At 43.4% G+C, this 15103-nt stretch overlaps 1 protein-coding gene across 2 annotated transcripts in view; it reads right to left on the reverse strand.

Annotated features, from left to right (window-relative positions):
- Positions 1-6: 6 nt before the first annotated feature.
- Pdpk1 (3-phosphoinositide dependent protein kinase 1) overlaps positions 7-15103 on the reverse strand; it is a 65685-nt gene continuing 50588 nt past the window's right edge. For both annotated transcript variants that reach the window (XM_055604504.1, XM_055604505.1), the window contains exons 11-14: positions 12921-13138; positions 3724-3781; positions 2846-2998; positions 7-2506 (exon numbers count right to left, since the gene is read on the reverse strand). In XM_055604504.1, the coding sequence (XP_055460479.1) occupies positions 2390-2506; positions 2846-2998; positions 3724-3781; positions 12921-13138 (546 nt within the window). In that variant the 3' untranslated portion in view covers positions 7-2389. The remainder of the gene's footprint in view (positions 2507-2845; positions 2999-3723; positions 3782-12920; positions 13139-15103) is intronic.

The following is a 15103-nucleotide window of genomic DNA, read 5'->3' on the forward strand; positions in this document are numbered from 1 at the left end:
CACACACACACACACACACACACACACACACACACACACACACACACTTGTACAAACTGACACTCACATCCTGTCCTACAATGTAAGGCACCTGCACACTGGGTGATGGCTCAAAAGACAACTGGAAAAAAATGAAAAGTGATCTAAGTCAGGGTAAGAAAAGAATGTGCATGGTTCTTAAAAGAAAAAAAAAGAAAGAAAGAAAAAAGAAAAGAAAAGAAAAAAAATCAAGGAAAAGGGGGCAGTAAGGACAAAGGTGACCTGGGAAGAGCTCAGCTGTTGTGGCATTGGGCAACCATGGTGGCCACTCACTACCAGCCCAGCTGAACCCTGATTTTAGAGGTCAGGATGGTGCTTGGTAAAGCCCAGGAGGTAGTGGTGCTCTCCGGGGAAGGAAGCAACAGAGGACTCTCCCCTACACAGCCAGCCAGGCAGTCTAATTCAAGCCTCGGTCCCATGTGCTCCCCTGTAGCTGTGCCCTCAGAGATGCCTTCCCTGTGCCTGCATGCATGCAAGAGGCAGGAAGCCACTCTTACCCATGCAGAGGCAGGGTAATGGACACTATGAAGGCTAAATAGCAACAAGGCATGAGCAAGAATAGGAGTCCAAGGAGGAAACAGCCAAGTGTACTTAGCTAACACAGGCTCTTCAAAAACCAGGAGAAAGAGTACCCTCTTTAACTAATAGGCTGACAGCATGCTAGGCCGTATCTGTTCCCTGGGTCCTACGGGTAGGTGAGGTCCTGCTCCTGGATCACACAATCTACCAGACTCTAAAGGAAACCTCTGTTCCCCTCCAGCACCCCTGCCGTGGCATGATGGCAGGCTTCTCATCTACACCCCACCCCAGTTTAAGAAAACCACTCTTTTCGTTAGGTTTGAGAATAGACTCTTTCCCCCTCTCAGTTTGGATGGCCTGGCATACAGGTGGTCACTGTCGACAGAAGTGGGGTTATTTATGTGGGCATTTTGGGTCGCCTTTGTGAAAGTCAACAGAAATGGCAAAATTATTGTCGCCTTTGGGACATGAGTGTCAGAGGTGGTGCTGTGAGCAGACTATGAAGGCAGGTGCCTATTTTTCCCCACTAGATACCAAGGGCCATTCTTCAGGGACATCCTAGCCACAGAGAGAGGTACAACCAAGTCCCTTGGAAGCACTCTGCAAGAAATGCCAAAATATCCCAGGCCATCTGTATTACGGAACAAAGCACTGTCAGCTTATCATCAAAGAAGTGTCCTAATACTGGCAAAGAATGCCAACACAGGCAGGTTCAGGTGAAATGGGCTGTTCCTGTGAGCCAGACAGTGGTGACATTCTTTCCTGACAAGGTCCACACTTTATGGAAGTGTTCAGCTACAGTATCAACAGGGGCAAGTGAGGCTGGACGGGAGACTGCCACACACCCTGCAATGTTTTTCAGTCTGCCTCATTGGGCATGTGGCCAAAACATCTAAACCTGTGGAGATACTCCCAGTAGGGTCTGCCGGCCCACTTCTCCACATCCAAGCTGTGGCCCAGGCTGTATTCTCCATGGCACCTCCAGCCTTACCCAGATTCTGGACAAGATTCTGTATCTGATATGACCTAGTTGGTGTTACCTAGGTGCTGGTATGACAGCACCCCTCTGGACACTTGCTTGGCTTGGTGTCTAGTTCACTGGATAAACTGCTAGGAAGTGGAACACTGGAGCAGAGCCCAGTGGGGGCACTCTGTAACTACAGCAGCTTGCATACTTCTTACCATACAACTTGCCTCCTGTAAGGCAGGAACAACAGAAATCCTGCCACCAGAATCATACCTGACCTTAACTCTAGGGCCATACAAGGGACTCAGAAAGGGAGAACACACAGAAGCTAAGAGCCCTGTACCCACAGTAAGCTGGTGACCACTCCAGCAGAGGAGTGAAGAGGCTCCCGGTGACAGATTCTGTAACAATTTGGGTAGGCAGAAAGAGCCAGATACACCCAATCCCTCAGTCACAGCAGGAGCTGTGTTTACCAGGTGGGGAAGGGTAGAAGCAGGCATGCGATTCCTGTAAATGCTAGGAGGGGCTGGTGATGCCAAATCTGGCCACTGGTCTGGGCAGAAGCTGGGCTACCGTGCAAGGAGCTGGGTCTCCATGGCCACAGCAGCACATGGAAGCCACCACAGAGCACAGAGAGCAAGCAAAGCGACCCTGAATTCCTGTTTGTTGGTTATTTGTTTTGTTCTTTGTGTGGTTGGGTTCTTTTTTTCTTCTTTTCTTTTAAATAAAAAAAGCTGCAAGATTTCTGCCATCTATGTTCTCCTTGAGATGGCTGGCAGATGGTCTGGAAGGGTCCTGGGTGGCGGCCGAGCCGCACTGGGGCGGGTGTCCTGGCAGCAATAGGCAGCCCGGCCGCAGGCCACGTCACTGCACAGCAGCATCTGGATGACTCTGGTACCGCTGCCTCCAAACCTCCTGGATCTTTCTGCACCACTTGTGAGCATTCCCGCTTGGATCCATCAGGTAATACGTCCTGTTAGGCTGCAAAGACAGAGCATCTGATGTCCTTCATGGAGTCCCGTTCCCACCCAGCCTGTCTTTGTGTCAATGCTGCCAGCACCTTTCAAAGCCTGTGCGCACAGTGGGCTTCTTCACTCTGCAAGTGCAGAAACTAAGTATGTGGGCAGGTGACCTACTGAAAGTAAAAATTAGAGCATCTCCTGGACCAGTTCAGGCCTAAGTTGTTCATATACAGGTCTCTGAGACACAGGAAGCTGACCTGACCCTAGATGCTTCCTTGCCCAAGGCAAGGGACATTCAACAAAGATGCAGAAGCCTGTGATGACACTACAATCAGAGGCCTTATAGGGACAGACTCACCGTGTGGACAAAGAAAGTTTTAAAATTCTTGGCCTCTGGTCGGAGTTCTTGTGACCATGGAATTTCACCTTTCAAGACTTTGTTGACAGGATCGACATAATATAAATGTGGCCCTTCTGTGAGTAATAACTGCCGTCGTCTTGCAAATAAACCCTGGTACAAATAAAATAAACAAACTGTTTGATCACACAAACTGTTTGATCAAGGCACAGGACTAACTTGTAAGTAGCTCAGGGCACAGTGACTACCAGCCTCCTTTCCATTCACCTGAGACACCACCTCCTCAGCCTAGGCCAGCATCTAATATCAGGAAAAAAGTAAGCACAGGCCTCTGCTGTTCAGCTCACAATATACCCATCATCAATGCTAGCTTCCAGTCCCTGACTCCTCAGCTCCTCTAAGGCACAGAGTCTGGCCCTTGGTAGGCCAGGCCTCAGCCTACCTTCATGGAGATTCTCACTTCCAGAGTATACACAGCCAGGAAGGGTGTTCAGAAGTCCCTGTTAACAGAGTCTAATATATTTGGCACTGTATCATGCCCATGAAATGTAATAAATAACAACTCAAATCTTCTAATGAAAGGCTACTTGCTGGACTCTGAGAAATGATATATCCTTCTTAGCACAGTGGGTTGAGCATAGTACAATCATGAGAAAGCATACCCTGTGGCCAGAACATAAATCTGGCTTTCCACATGCCCATATTGTTTTCCTGAGAGCCAGAGTGTTCCCGGTTATAAAATCTAGAGATGATCTCAAAAGATCATGCCAGGATGAAAAAATGTCATATCCAACAAGGCATGACAGAACCCCAGGATAAAGAACCGGTCTGAGCTAGAAGCAGTAGGAGCCATAGCATGAAGAGGATCAGGGACTTACCTTTCGCTTATCCACTGGACCCATTTTTAATATTAGATTATTTTCTACAAACTGGTGCCTAAAAAAGACAGAAAGAAGAATAAGACACAGCAGTTCTCCAAACTCTTCCCTGTGGGCATTCCACAAGGGCTCTGTAAAATTTATATCAATTAAGTCCTATCCCCACCCTACCCCACCCCACAGACACAGCCTCTCTTCAGATCCAGGAGACAGCCCCAATGCAGTGATGTACAGATTTTATCTGTACACATGGGCCAGAATCTACATTCCTGAGGTTATCTTCCAGTTGAAGATATCTGCATGGTAGAGGAAGATTGGGAGATAGTGCCACAGAAACAAGATAGTACACATCAGCAGCAGCATAATTATCATCTGCTTATCAAAAAAGCTACAGTGGGGCTGGCTGTGGTAGCAACGACTTTAATCCCAGCACTTGGGAGGAAGATCAGGAGTTTAACGTCATTCTTGCCTACAAATCAAGCTCCAGGCCAGCCTGGAACACTGCCTCAGAAAGTAAAAAAAAACAAAATATGCTAGATGAAAAATATCACAGACATTTGGATGTCACTGTAAATTAATATTAGAATCTGTAAAGTACTTCTCAAGCCAGGACACCTAAGAGTGCCTAGAATCCAGAGTTCTATAGAATCAGAAATCCTTAAAAGATAGTGTCAGATGCACCTACTCTTACTACAATTTGATATGCCAAGGATGATTGGTGTCTATGGGAGCCTCCCCTCTTCTGAAGAGAAAGGGAAGAGGACGAGCAGATGGATGAGGAGGAAAGGACTAGTTGCAGAAAAGGGAGGGGAACTTGTGGTTGGCACATAAAATTTATTTATTAATTACAAATAAAAATTATATAATTATAAATAAAAATTAATTAATTAATAAGGGGGGAAGGTATAGCTTCAGAATCTCTCTTCTGGTCTGAGGGGTACTGCTTGGTGATATAGGGCATATTTGACATGCACCAAGCACTAAGATCCCGGAGTTTCAATTGCCAAGATAGTGATGGGTGTAAGGGGTGTCTTTTCCAACATTTCTATCATATTGGTAAAACACATTTATTCATATATGTCAAGAATTCTGTCTGAGACTCTGCTGGTAAAGGCACCTGATTTCCAATTTTAATCCCTGGGAACCACATGGTAGAAGGAAAAAACTAATTTCTATAAGGTTATCCTATGACTTTTACACATACTGTGACATACATACGTGGAAGGAGAAAACTAACTCCTCCAAGTGGTCCTCTCACTTCCACATGTACAAACAATAAATAATGTTAAAAATTTTGAAACAATGTTGGTTTGACTTACTACACATGAGCAGCATGAATACTTTACTTTTGTCGCCTCAAGAGTCAGAGGTGGTTTTAACATCTAAGGATGTTAAAGCTATTGGGTGAAAGCTACCCCTAAAAGTACTTGCTCATGGTATTTCTTTGCGATATTAGGATAGAAGTCATGGCCTTGTGTGCCTAGGCAAGCACTCCACCCCCAAGTTACAGCTTAGCCCTATCTGTTCCTGATCTGTGGTTCTACTATAGAAACATCACATTCTCTATCTGAAAATGGCCTAAGTCAAAGCATCTAGATCCCTGATGCCTTCCTGAGGAACCAGAACACTTACGAGACGCTTCTGGGCCCCACTACCCTCACAGAACCAACCACACTACCTTTCCAAGGCAGGATTCAGAGGCACAGGAAACAGGCCAAGGAAGCTCCTTGGTCTCTTAGTTTCAAATCACATGCACTATAGTACTGTGTAGACTTCGAAAACAACTAAGATTGTGAACAAGGTCAGGAGAGCGACCCATGAGGGAGATTGAAATACAAATTCTCCAAGGGGCATTTACTAACCAAACACACAACCTTAAACACAGGGAGGGGAAAAAAAGCTGGTTCTGAAAAGAACATTAGTAAGGAAGGTGTATTGGTACACAGGAGGTACAAAGTACAAAGACATGAAGATAACACCACAGGGCCTGCAGAAAGCCCACCTAACAAACAGACCCTAAATATGTTAACATAAGCAAAGAGTTGCAAGTAAATAAAGACTTACTAGGTAAATCACTGGAGGGGGAGCAAACAACACAGGAAGCAAAGGGTCAGTCAGCAGCCAGGGAAGCAAACACGGCCCTAAAGACAAGCACCAGCTCCGCCACCTGTTCACTCTGCAGAGTATACACTCACAGCCCCTATGTCCTCTAAGTCTTCAGGTGGGAGTGTGAGAAAGGTCACTTCTTGCCTACAGTCTAGGAGTCAGGCCAAGCAGCGCCATTAGCAACAGCACCACCACAATCCACTGCCTAACCAGGCAGCTTACAACACGCTGCTGCTTCTTTATCTGCCTACATTCCTTCTCTCTTTCTTTTCTTCTTTTCTAGCACCAACCCGTACCCCCGGCTCTATCTACTTTGAAAAGATTACTTCAGAGATTCATCTGGACTTTTTCTGTGTATGAATATTCTGCCTGCTTGTGTGTCTGTACTGATCATGTACATGCAGTGCCTGCTGAGGCCAGAAGAGGAGGATGGATCCCCTGCAACTAGTTACAGATAATTGTAAGCTGTCATGTGGGTACTGGCAATCAAACCCTGGGCCTCTTAAGGGCTGAGCCATCTCTCCAATCATGTTGACTTTTTACTTTACAGTCAATTCCTACTCCTGAAGAAACTCCAGACACACCTTAAGCACTTTTCTCCCTGGCACACTGACAGTATTATTTGAAGATTCATAGAAAGAACTACACCTGCGGCAGAGCCATAGATAACTATTCAGTTCATGGACAGGTTCAAATTCACATCTAGCAGTGTGGCTCTCCCAAGACAGACAAACTCTGTCATCGATGCCAAAGAGATGATGATAGAGGCTAAGGAGTCCATGTCTCACCCATGGTCAACTCACAATGATAGCAATGCAAGACTCCTAAGCCTGGTTCTCTCCTCTACTATCCACACAGAACACACTAAGATCTAAGGTCCCCAGCATAGCCTCAGTGTCCTGGAGAACACAGTGCAGCTGTAGAAGTAGGAGTGGCTCCTGACGTCCCAGACATCTCTATAGATCTGGCAGTACTTGGGTAAGGAGACCTGTGATGCTGGACAGTGGGCCCTAATCTGTTTCCAGTGTCAACAATCTAGCCGTCAGGCATCATAATGTTGCTTTTTTTGTTTTGTTTCGAGACAGGGCAGCCTTGGCTGCCCTGGACTCACTCTATAGACCAGACTGGTCTCGAACTCACAGAGTTCTACCTGCTTCTGCTTTCTGAGTGCTGGGATTACAGGCCTGTGGCAACACATCCTGGCCATGTTATCTTATTTTACTTTGTTTTTAAGATTTTTTTTGTCTGCATGTATGTATGTACACGATGTGTGTGCTTGACGCCAATGAAAATCAGAAGAAGTATCGAATCCCCTGGAGTTAGACTATTTGCTAAGAATGAACCTGTGCCCTTTGCAAGAGCAGCCAAGTGCTCTTAGCCATTGAGCCATCTCTTCAGCCCCAGCCTCATGAACTACCCTCTATTCCCACACTCAGGGAAGCCCCATTAGCATTACTCTCTCTAGACTGTAACTACCAATGCAGAGTCCAGGAAATGTGAACTCATGCTTTCAAGTATGTACTCATCTTTGGTTTTTTGTTTTGCTTTGCCTTAGGACCTTCACAGACTTGGCTGCCCTCAACCCTCTTGTATTTGCTTTGTATATACTGAGATTACAGGGATATATCACCATTCCCAGCTGCAGTTTATTTAATTAAAAACAACAAACTAGGGGGGCTACAAAGTGAATAAAATGTAATCAATTAAGAATTTTTAAAAAAACACAACACAATAAACCTGCCAGGCAGTGATGGTGCCACACCTTTAATCATGCACTTTAATCCCAGCACTGGGGAGGCAGAAGCAGGCTGATTTCTGAGTTCAAGGCCAGCCTGGTCTACAGAGTGAGTTCCAGGACAACCAAGGCTACACAGAGAAAGCCTATCAGAAAAACAAAAGAAAAACAAACCTGAACCAGCAAGATGACTTGGTGGTTAAAGGCCCTTGCCACTAGGCCTGACTTCCACACATGCTCTGTGGTGTGCACATGCATACACATACAAAAATTTACTAGTATGCACTCACATACATGTCTATAAACTGATATACTCTATACTGAACCATATCCCAAGTGCCTCCTTCTTGTTTTTTAAACTGATAATTTGTTGAAATAGTTGACCTAGGAATCTGCAACAGTGTCAGTCTGATAAAGCGTGTCTTCTTCAGAAAACTCGAATCTTCTGTGTGTGTGCACACATACATATGTACATGGGAAGGAGGCCAGAGGTCAATGTCAGGTGTTTCCCTCAACTGATCTCCATTGCTCCCCCCCTCTTTTTTTAAAGATTGTGTGTGTGTATGAGTTCTTTATCTTTAGTAGTCTGAATGAGATTGGCCACCACAGACTCACATATTTGAATGCTTAGTCACCAGGGAGTGGAACTATTTGAAAGGATTAGAATAATGAGAAGGAATATATCCTTTCCTTGTTGAACAAAGTTCACTGGAGGTGGGCTTTGAAGTTTCAAAAGCTCAGACCAGACTCTGTCTCCTTCTCCCTCTCTTTCTCTCTCTGCCTGCAGATCAGGATGTAAAACTCCTAGCTATTGCTCCAATGACTGTCTGCAGGAGGCCATGCTCCCCATCATGATAATGGACTAATCTTTTAATTAAATGTTTTCTCTTATAAAAGTTGCCTTAGTCATAGTAGCTAATCACAGTAATAGAACAATGACTAAGATACCACCTTATCATTTTTAGATTTACTTATTTTATGTATATAAGCCTACATAGATACATGCGCATTATGTGTGTGGCTGGTGCCCTCAAAGGTCAGAAAAAGGTACTGGGCCTCCTGGAACTAGATCATTCATGGTTGTGAGCCATCATATGGGTACTGGGAATTGAACTTCAGTTCTGCAAAAGCAACACATATTCTTAGCACTGAGTCATTTCTCCAGGCTCTCTCTCCACAAAATTTGGAGTTCACCAATTTGGCTAGATTGACTAGCTGGCCAGCAAGTCCCAGGAATCACACTGAGATGCAGGTATGCACTGCCACACCTAACTCTTTATGCTGGGGATTGAACTCAGGTCCTCATGCTTTCACAGCAAGGATTTTACTCACTGAGCTGTCTCCACAGCCCCTTACATCTTTTTACACTTAAGTGGTGCTGCTGTGGCGGAAAGGGAAAAAAAAATCTTAAGTCAATGATCCATGTGCATACTTGTATTATAAATGTTCTTTTACTTTACAAAAGCAAATATCAAAATATCAAAAGTAACTGTTTTAGATAAAATTTGCAGAAATAGTATTTTAATATTTTTAATAATATTGCAAAACAGGCCAACAAAGTTTACTTGTATTTCTATATAGGCACATGAATGTCAGGATTTTAAAGTAATAACTTTCTAGACAATTAAAATTACAAGGTAATTATATAACAGGTATAACTGAAGATTGCCAGTTAGAGTAATGTAGAAATACTAGGATATATTAATCTCAAAAAATCTTTAAGCCATAATGTTACTACAGAAAATTCAAAGAGAATAACATATGCATACATTCTATGTACTGTTAATGTCCACTCTCCAGTATGTAATCATTGAAGAACTCCACTGCATACTAGCAACAAATAACAGTGAGAAAAGGCAAATTTTATCTTAGCATTAATATATTAATTTTGTCACAAGAAAGATAAGAAATCCCTGAAGTTCTCTGCAGAAGCATTATTTTCCACACAGATCTTTTATTTATTTGTTTGTTTGTTTGTTTGTTTGTTTTTGAAACAGGGTTTCTCTATGTACCTTTAGCTGTCCTGTAACTTACTCTGTAGATTAGGCTGGCCTCAAACTCAAGAGATCAGCCTGCCTCTGCCTCCTGAGTGCTGGGACTATCACCACTTAGCTCAAGACCTGAAATGTTAAAGAAAGGATGGAGACAGCAGGCAAGAAACTATAGATTCCTGTTCTGCCTAACCCTCTCAGCTCCAGGCAGAGGCAAAGACCTCAGAAGAGCTGAAACACACACACACACAACTGGAGATAGTGCTTCTGACAGGCTATGAGAGGAAGGGCTCCTGCATGAAACTATAGAAAGCAGAACAGCTGGGGATTCAGCACACATAAGCCCAGGAAGCCCTTACAAAACTCCTGCTTGGAACTGTACCTAGGACTGGTCAAATTATTTTGATCAAAAATCTTCCTTAAGATTACATAATGGAAGAAAATCTTTACTAGTCACACTTAACACAGGAGATCAGCATCTAGAATATATAAAGAACTATAAAATTAAATATTTAAAATATCCAAACTGCCAATCAATAAATGAATTAAGAAACTGAACAGACAGTTCTCAAAAGAAGAACCATAAATGGCTAATATTAAAAGTATTCACCATCTTTAGCCACTAGGAAAATGTAAATTAAAACTATTTTGAGATCCTATCTCATCCCAGACAGATAGCTACCATCAAGAAAGCATCTAATGCTGTGTGTGTGTATGTGTGTGTGTGTGTGCATGCACACGCGCGCGCACTCTCCTTTAATCCTAGCACTTGGAAGTCAGAGGCAGGTGGCTCTCTGAGTTTGAGGCCAGCATGGTCTTCAGAGAGAGAGTTCCAGGACAGCCAGGGCTACACAGAGAAAGCACCCTTACTTACTGCTGTTGAGAGTAGAAATTAGAATGGAGATTTCTCAAAAGAATAAAATTACAGGGGCTGAAGAGATGGCCCCCAGGTTAAAAGGACATTTTGTTCTTTTCAAAGGATCTGAGAACAGTTCCCAGGACCCATATCGGATGGCTCAAAACCACCTGTAACTCCAGCTCCAGGAGATCTGACAACTTCTCTTGAATACTTCAGGTACCCACACACATGAATAAAACACTTAAATTAAAAATAGATCTTAAAAACAAAACTAAAAGGTTCATATGACCTCTTACACCACTCCTAGGATATACATAGGACGTCCACCACAGATAGTTGCATATCCGTGTTTACTGCTCCACCATTTACAACAACAAGAAAATGAAACAAGCCTAGGGTTTCATTCAAAGGGTGAATGGGTGTGATAAAGTGGCTTATATACACAATGGTATTTTATTCAGCAAAGAAGAAAAGGAAAATCATCCATTCACGGTAGTTCACGCCTGTAATTATAAATGCTTAGATGGCTGAAGTAGGAGTGTTGCTACAAGTTCAACACAACCTTGGGCTACACAGTATGTTCTACCTTAGTTTGGGCTAAAGAATGAGACTGTGGCTCAAAAGACAAAAAGAAAAACAGTTGCAGGAAACCATGTTCTCTCCTCGGCAGATCCTAGTTCTAATTTGTGTGTATGTGTGCACTTACATACATGTGTGCATGTACATATTGGGGGGACTTCTGAGGACAAATATAGGTTGTAAAACTAGAAAGGGGACACATAAGGGCCAAAAGAAGGCCTTAAGAAAAGGGGTTCTTTGTTTTGTTTTGTTTTTTCAAGATAGGGTTTCTCTATGTAGCCTTGGCTGTCCTGGACTTACTTTATAAACCAGGCTGCCCTCAAACTCACAGAGATCCACCTGCCTCTGCTTCCCTGAGTGCTGAAATCACAGTCATGCAGCACTGCACCTGGCTGCTGCTAAAGGGTTCTTAAAAGGAGAATAATAAAATACTTGTATTCTGAGCTGGGCAATGGTGGCACATGACCTTAATCACAGCACTTGGAAGGCAGAGGCAGGCAGATTTCTGTGAATTCCAGGCCAGCCAGGGCTATATAGAAAAACCCTGTTTTGAAAAAACAAAACAAAACAAAGAATACACATAATTTGAAAGTGGAAAAGAAACTACTGGCAGTAGGAGGGGTACAAACCCAGAGGTGGAAAGAGAATGGGAGGATCAATAAAAACAAAGTACATATAAAAATATCATAATGAAGCCATGTTAATTAAAAGATAAACAAATAAGCAGCTGGAGAGATGGCTCAACTTTGAGAGCATTTACAGCTCTTCCAAAGGACCTGAGGTTAGTTCCCAGCACCTACATTATGTGGCTTGACACCTGTAACTCCAGGTCCAGGAGACCCAATACTTCTGGCCTCCTCACATACCTGCACTCATATGCACAAACACACATTTACACATTTTTTTTATGTATCTTTAAAAACAGATAAAGAAAAAAAAAATTCTTTTCTCCTATCCCTAATAGTACCTTAGTTAAGAGGGAATTAAGGGACAAATTTAAACTCCTTAAAATTGTAGGTTATTTCTAGTATCTGTATTTAATTTTTCTAGAGAAAATAAGTTTTGGTGGTAAGACATTCTAGTCTTACCATCTGCATGCCATTGAAAAAACTACTAAGGGTCCTCTTCCTCCTCACAAGTCTCCTGAGTCTTGTGCCTTCTCCTTCCCTTAACAAGCCCTTAATTTTCCTCCTCTCATTGCATACAAATATATATTCCTGACAGACCCCACTACCATAAAAAGGTCTAAGTGTAATTTAGAAAGATATGCTCAAAATGTATTATATACATGTATAAAATTGTTAGAGAATAAATTTTACAAATTGTAATGGTACAAGCATAAACATACTAGAAATGAATAAAGCCAGGCATCCTGGCGCTCACCTTCAATCCTAGCACGTGAGAGGCAGAGGCAGGCAGGTCTGCATCAATCTGAGGCCAGTGTGGTCTACAAAGCAAGTCCAGGCCAAGGGAAGACCTTGTCTCCAAAAGAGCAGTAACAACAACAATGAAAAGACCATAAAGAGAAGTAGGGGTGCCAAGTAAAACACTGAAGCCCTTTAAGCAGACTTGGATGGAAAACAAGATTAAAACAGGAACAGGTTAGATGGACATTATATAATTACAACTATAAAACAAATCCATCATAGATTGAAGAAGTAAGCCGAAGAGAATGTTGGCAAAATGTGGTTTTCATATATATGAGAATAGCTTTCATATATATGAAATTTATGAAGATGTTTTAAAAATGTCGGAAAAAGTCAAAATACGTGTAATTCAAGCCCCAGCCATGAGGTCTCCAAATAGCCTCTGGGAAGGTGCTTCTTTGAAGTGCTGGAGAGGTGCAGCAGGATAACCAACCCAGCCCGTGTCTGCTCCCCATGCACCTGAATTTCTAGACAGGGCTACTGATGCCTGCAGTTCTTACCAAGGGTTTCCACCGGCTTGTTTTTCCAATAACAACCTTTTTTCATCTTCTGAAAACTGTAAGTCTAGTTCAAAAGAGTTAGTGTCCAAATCATGGATGTACTGCTCTATGTTGCTGCCCGACCTCTGGGGCAGGCTGGCATCCACCGCAGACAAAGAGTGGGAAGAGGAGGAGGATGACACCTGCATGCAGCCAAACTGGCTCAGGAGATTGTCGTACTGCAGGGAAGGAGAAGAAAGAAGTACCTTAATTTGTCTTTAAGGCCAAAGACCCCTCCCACATTGCCTGGACCCCATAAGCCACTCACAACCTATAAGCTTACATACACTTCAAAGGCAGAGGAACTACCTATCCCTTTTGGTGTACATAGATTCTTTCATTGGCCACTGGACCAAGGCAAGGCTGGGCCTTTAGCTACAAGTTCTTCCTCTGATAGAAACAGAGGTCAGAGAGGGGGTATACCACACCCTTCACCGCCAGGGAGGAGGAACCTGGGACTCTTACCAAGCACAGCACCCTAAGTCAGGAATAGAGCATCTAGCTCCTAGCATGGAAATCAGTGATTGATCCGGTACACTTCTCTTTTAGTCCTGGGGTCTCAGGTTTTAGAGTCACTGCATAGTTTTATTTAACTTATAACATTTGGTTTTTTTTTAATTATTCTTTTAAAAAGGCAAGCCAGTGTTGACACAGAAAGCAGAACATGCCACATAGCCTACAGTCTAGCACACTCCCAGACAATGACAGGGCCAAAGATTTTCGAGCATAGATGAAGGTAGGTATGAGCCCTGTCTTCCATACCCTGAGTCTCCAGAAACAGAGGCCTGGCTACTACTCCAGAGATCATCCCCTATCCCCTGCAGATTCTACAAGTGCCATGTCCATCCTTGCTGCTACCCAGTGGCTCTCTGCAAAGTTTATGCTTGCATAGCCTCAGAGTAGTCACAGCTCCATCTTGCTGACTTCAGATTCACACCCTAACACTGGCTCTACTTCCTCTGTAAAGGTTCCCCAGCAAGAGGAAAGATGTCTCTGCATCAGTTTACACAGATGGATACCACACTTCAGAGAGAGGGTTGTCCCCACAAGAACTTTCAGTGTCAGGAGGTGGCTTCAATTTCTGATACAAACTGAAGCTCAGAGTCACATTCCTCTGGCTAACATTGAATTTAAAACCAGCCCAAAGCTGCCTCTCCACAGCACTGAGCTGCTCCAACCATGTACTTTCAGAGCACACTTCCTCTGTCCCAGCACTCCCCAGGCCCAGTCTCAATGTCCAAAGATGAACTTTGGTACAGGAAACTGCCTAGATGTTTACAAAGCCTTTAAACCACACTAGAAGTGCTGAGCAGCCACCAACAAAACCAAGTTGCTGCCACTCAGAACCAGATTATACAGGTTCAAGTCAAAACTTTCAATAAAAAAAGCCATGTCCTCAACAGTGCAGAGAAGGCCTGCAGAGTTGTTTAGATGCATATAATATACATGTACAAATGCACAAGATTGGCTGCTGAGATGAAAGACAATGGAGTTGAAGCAGTCCTTAAGAACAGCTGCCCTTGGGAGTGATTGGAAGAAGGCACAGAGGCCATAGGCTGAAAGACTGCCTTCCATTCCTGGTTAATTTATGAAGGGATGACTGTCCTAGTAGAGGACACTAAGGCTTCCATCAGCCTCCTACCCCTGACATGAACCAAAAAGACACTACTCTTATAAGCATTAAAAGGCTTTTGGGGCAGGAGCAGGAACTCCTGGCTCAGGGCTTACGTTTTGTGCAGTGACCATACTTATGCAGAAACTAGCCAACGTCAGCATAGACGCATTTGAGTTTCATTCCTTACAAGTAAGTCTAGGCACAAAGAACATTTTAGGAGAAAATGAGGATATGCCAAACAGCAAGTAAAAGACAGAGGATTCCTTGATCTCTTAAGAGGGGAAAACAGCAATGTCTTTAACTTAGCTTTAGAAGACCCTCTGTTTGGGTTTTTGTTTTGTTTTGTACTAAGACAGTGCACCTTTGTAGCTAGAGTGACCATGAACTTTCAATCTTTGTATTTACTATTTTATGTACTTGGAACTTTTGCTTGTGTGTGTGTGGGGGGGTGTAGAGAGAGAGAGAGATCTGGAAGGAAGGATGGAAGGAAGGAAGGAAGGAAGGAAGGAAGGAAGGAAGGAAGGAAGGA

Source organism: Psammomys obesus, unplaced genomic scaffold (assembly GCF_907164565.1).
Source record: "Psammomys obesus unplaced genomic scaffold, mPsaObe1.curated_primary_1811, whole genome shotgun sequence".
Taxonomy (NCBI): Eukaryota; Metazoa; Chordata; class Mammalia; order Rodentia; family Muridae; genus Psammomys; species Psammomys obesus.